Source organism: Gasterosteus aculeatus, chromosome 1 (assembly GCF_964276395.1).
Source record: "Gasterosteus aculeatus chromosome 1, fGasAcu3.hap1.1, whole genome shotgun sequence".
In the NCBI taxonomy this organism is placed as follows: domain Eukaryota; kingdom Metazoa; phylum Chordata; class Actinopteri; order Perciformes; family Gasterosteidae; genus Gasterosteus; species Gasterosteus aculeatus.
In genome coordinates, this window is record NC_135688.1 from 647,501 (window position 1) to 652,500 (window position 5,000).

Consider the following 5,000-nt stretch of genomic DNA (forward strand, 5'->3'; position numbering starts at 1 on the left):
CGTTGTGCTTTGGTTTGAGTCCGAGCCGCCGACCAATCAGTGGCAGCCTGGCAGTCTTTACTTGCTTTGAGGTAACACAACATCTGTAGTTACCGTTCGGTTATAATAATCAGTGCAGTCAGGTTTTGGTGAAAGGCAGTTTTCACTTTGTGGCACTTCCTGCCTCTTGTATTGTATTTAAAATACAAGAATAGACACAAAGTGGCATCGCCGATATTTATTTTTAGTGGCAGTTTCATAGTCAAACTAAATGTAAACTTCAGCAAATAAACAGCTTCTAATGGTGGATGTTAGACTCGGTATTAGCTACAAACCCAAAGTCTCCTAAATCCAAACAGGTGTTGGTTAGCAATTGGATGTTTAACATTTTTCCGCTGTTTTCTAAGCTTTCTGAATGGTCGGGTTGAAGAAACGGTAGCTGGACGAGATCCTTGTTGTTTTACCAAACAACGTGAAGGTCTGGCCTTTTGTTCCCGTAATAAGACCTGGATCTTCGTGCCTACGCTCTTTGCGTGGGCACCCAGGTGAAGTTGCACCTTCCCTCTGTGTCCTTCCGGACAAAAGCTTGTCCCTGAGTGAAGCTGATGGTCCTGACGCTGCTGGACGGACTGAGGGACATACTGAACGCCAAGTCCACCCGACAGCAAGGCGTCGCGGGAGGCCGATATCCCACCATCGAAACTGTTGCCCCCCCACCGCTCCTGCCGCCGGACGTCCAGAGCCGGTTCACACTGGGACTTGAGGGCGAGACGCAGGCGGAAGGCCGACCGAACTGGATTGAGTCCCGTGATGACAGAGACTGGTAGGCTGGTGGTCCTGTTGGGTCTCGCTCCGGAGTCTGGACTTGACTCGAGGCCGTGGTGAAGTGGGTCTGGGTGTTGGGGGGTTGTTCCGCCGTTGTTGAAGACCTGAAGGCGGTTTCTTCCCCGTAGAACCTGCAGGTCTGAGGTGAGTTGGACGGATCGCTTGGCTTTGCCTCGTAGTGTCCAGCGGCGTTGCACATGTAAGCGGTTTGCCGGGACGGTGATCGGCCGCCAATGTGGACGGAGGACGGCGTAACCGCGGCGACTGAAGAGCTAAAAGAGGAGCTGAGGGTGTAGTCAGAGGACGGGGACTCGGCAGCGTGGTAGCCTAAACCGCATAGGCCAAATCTAGACGAGGTGGAGGACCCGCTGGAGGTGTCGATGGTGTCCCGGTCCTTCAGTCCCAGCGTTCGCAGGACCCAGAGGTCCAGGTTCGGCTCTGAGGTGGAGGTGTCCGAGGAGGAGGAGCAGAACTCGGCGGTGAGGTTCCTGCAGACTCTCTTGCCGACCCGTTGGGGGGTCTGGAGCTGGTGACTGAGGTCCTGGAACGATCCATCATCTCTGTACGTGAGGCTTCTCTTCAGCCTGCTCGCGTCGGCGGTGAGTTTCTAGGAGGGACATGGAGAGTGAGGTGGATTGTTAGCAGCCTTCTGGTTGGTCGGCTGCTCCATGTCCCATGTTGAAGTGTCCCTGAGCAAAAGACCCAACCCCTGATTGCTCCCCGGACAAAATGTAAAATCCATGGGTTCAAAGTTGCTCTGGATTAAAGCGTCACGTAAATGACCTGTAACGTAACGTTTGTTGTGCAGCTACGAATGAGATGAGACCTGCCGGCCTGGTTTTAACGCTCAGAGGCTCTCAGCTTAAGGCTGTGAGGTTCTCTAGAAGGTAGACGTTGTAGGATCCAGCTTGGGGAGGTTGAGCTCAACCCGACCTGGTCTGAAAAGGGACGCGGTGAACCAACCTTGGCCTTTCTCTCCAGGTTCACAAAGGAGGAGCCCAGGAACTCTCTAAGTTGGTTGTTCTCATCCTGCAGTCGGACCAGCTCCTCTTCTCTCTGCAACAGAGTGTCCTGAAGCTGGAAGAAGGTTGAAAAGGCTTTAAAGTCTTATCAGGTACATACACAGGGACAAAGTTACTGCTTTTTCTGATATAATATTTGTATAATACCGGTGGATTTATTGTGACTGTTATAAAAGTATTACAGCTGCAGTAGATTCATCAACGTATCCTCATTCTATTCATTATGTTTAGCTTTATTTGTATTTTATTGTATTTATTGTATGTGCATCATCACCGGCGATCAGCTCTTCTATTTGTTGGACCAACGTAGTTTCAGGGTAACACTGAGGAGTAACTGGAGAATGTAGGAAGAGACTTGGTGTCTCTGTCCTGAATCACGATGACGTGGATAATAAACCAGTCATATCTTGATAATTGTTACACAGTAACGATACAGTGGATGTGGATATTTGTACCTGCTTGTTTCTCTGGAGGTGAGGAGAGACCTGCTGATTCCAGGTGAGACCAGCAGGAGAGACACACGGAGACTCTGAGAGACAGACACAGAGAGTGAGAGCACCACTACTTTGGTTCTTGTGTCATTTATTGTGATTATTGTGTGCGTTGATCATTTCTCAGCTTTTGTTTGTATATTTGATGGATTTTTATGTTTTCAACAACTTTAATTGCAAGATGATGTGATGTCATTAATCACAAAGTAGAACCAGGCAGAAATATTGTGATGGACAGTCCATCTGATAAACAGTAGGAGCCCCCGGTGGACTCCAGAGGAACCTCAGATGTTCTGAAGGAGGAACCAGGTCTCATCTTAGAGCCACTTGATGAACTGAACCTCTGAGCAAAGTGATGTGCAGGAAATTAGAATCTGAATCTTGATAGAGGGGGCTGTGGATTCGTCGCTGAGGCGGATGAGGAATCTGCCGGAGCGTTTGGTTACCCAGAATTCACAGGGAACGCTGTTGTTTGATAAATGAGTCTCTCTTTGCTGAATGTGGCATTTAAATAAAAGCAGTCAGCATCTCTCCACGTGCGTCATATTCACATATTATAACAATTATTCTTCATTATGAAGCTACAGCCAAGAGACTGTTAGCTTAGCTTAGCATAAAGCCTGGACACAGGCGGGGAGCCCTAGCCTACTCCAAAGATGCAGCAGCTCGTCAATTAACTGAATATACCTTTGTGTATTTTGTACTACTAGTAATTTGTACTAGTATACCAATTATTAAGTGCAACAATACTTCTACTCTTCATGAAGACGAGTCCGGCAAAGTTAGTTAAACTACGTATTTTTAAACAAATAAACTACTTAGTTAGTTTCATCCTTATGCTAAAAGTACTTGAACTTCACTTCAATGTCTCAACTGTTTACTAACTTCTTACCTTTTGAAAGTTTAAGAACATGTCAGTGATACCTGCTGTCACACTCACCCCAAACCGACGACCTTTCGCTGAGGTCACTGAGGTCACTGAGGTCACAGGCCCGAAAGGAGGCCTGGGTTTCCATGGTAACGTCAACAGTGTCAGGACCAATGTGCTAGGATGATGACGGGGAGGATGGATCCCCTATACAGAGAGAGTGTGTGAGTGTGTGTGTGTGTGTGTGTGTGTGTTGTTATGGAGATGATCAACACGGGTCACACATTGACATAATAATAATAAGCTATTACGTTGTGCTGATATGGAGATAACTATGATATCTATAATACTCGACCAGGACACACTGGCGTCAATAATACTTCACCAAATATAAATCATTAAATACGAGGATGGTCAAAGTTAACGTGTTAATCTATGAGATTATTGTGTCCAAGCAGCTAGCTGGGCTAAACCAGCTGCTGGGCTACATCCATGTCAACATCTCCCTGCAGAGGACCACCACTGTGTCCCTAAAAGACAGTGGTTTGAAAACGTCCTGCTAAATGTGGGACATCGGTGGGACTTCAAACATGTCAAATGATGGAGAGATGAGAACAAAGAACGAGGGCGACAGGAAGAGTCGAGGTTCCACGTGTTCCACCTCAAAGACGATCACATGGGAGTTTGTGTTTACAATACAATTAGAATGAAATCCAGCGTTCTGATTGGTTGACAGTGTATTCAGCGATAATGTACAGTTGCTGTTCACATTGACGCGAGCGTGTCACTGTGCACTCAAAGTAGCAGGTTAGATTTTGTGCGACCGTTAGCTGACATTTTAGCTTTTAGCTCGGTGGCGATCGCGAAAAAAGGAAATGCGGCAAATGATCAGTTTGATCGGTTTGATCGGTTTGATCGGTTGATCGGTTTGATCGGTTTGATCGGTTTGATCGGTTGATCGGTTGATCGGTTTGATCGGTTTGATCGGTTTGATCGGTTTGATCGGTTGATCGGTTGATCGGTTGATCGGTTTGATCGGTTGATCGGTTGATCGGTTTGATCGGTTTGAGACAACGCGAGCTTTGAATGAATGAGATGCTGCGAGATCTTGCAAGGAGACCCAACGCTGTTTACATGCACGTACGGGGACTATTTTCCTCCAGACTACTGAAATGAGGGACATTTCTCTGCTGCGCGACAATAAAGTTCCTTATTGCTTAATTAAACAACGTGTCTAAAATACACGCTTTCTAAAGTCAATACTCGTTTATTTACAAGATTTAGTCTTTAGAAGAAAAACAAACTTTAATCACAATAATGAATTGTTAAATATGAGATTAATTAGTTAACACCAGATATAAATCAATAAATATCAAATATCAATCAACAAACACCAGATATTAATCAATAAATATCAAATATTAATCACCAAACACCAGATATTAATCAATAAATATCAAATATTAATCACCAAACACCAGATATTAATCAATAAATATCAATCAACAAACACCAGATATAAATCAATAAATATCAAATATTAATCAACAAACACCAGATATAAATCAATAAATATCAAATATTAATCACCAAATACCAGATATAAATCAGTAAATATTAATCACCAAACACCAGATATAAATCAATAAATATCAATCAACAAACACCAGATATTAATCAATAAATATCAAATATTAATCACCAAACACCAGATATTAATCAATAAATATCAAATATTAATCACCAAACACCAGATATTAATCAATAAATATCAATCAACAAACACCAGATATAAATCAATAAATATCAAATATT

General features: G+C 44.1%; 1 protein-coding gene across 1 annotated transcript in view; it reads right to left on the minus strand.

Moving 5' to 3' along the window:
* Positions 1 to 3,333, minus strand: part of gmnc (geminin coiled-coil domain containing) — a 3,546-nt gene extending 213 nt beyond the window's left edge. The window contains exons 1-4 of the mRNA XM_078088763.1: positions 3,265 to 3,333; positions 2,282 to 2,398; positions 1,768 to 1,881; positions 1 to 1,411 (exon numbers count right to left, since the gene is read on the minus strand). The exon at positions 1 to 1,411 is cut by the window's left edge and continues 213 nt beyond it. Coding sequence (XP_077944889.1) covers positions 500 to 1,411; positions 1,768 to 1,881; positions 2,282 to 2,398; positions 3,265 to 3,333 — 1,212 coding nt within the window. The 3' untranslated portion in view covers positions 1 to 499. The remainder of the gene's footprint in view (positions 1,412 to 1,767; positions 1,882 to 2,281; positions 2,399 to 3,264) is intronic.
* Positions 3,334 to 5,000: the final 1,667 nt, after the last annotated feature.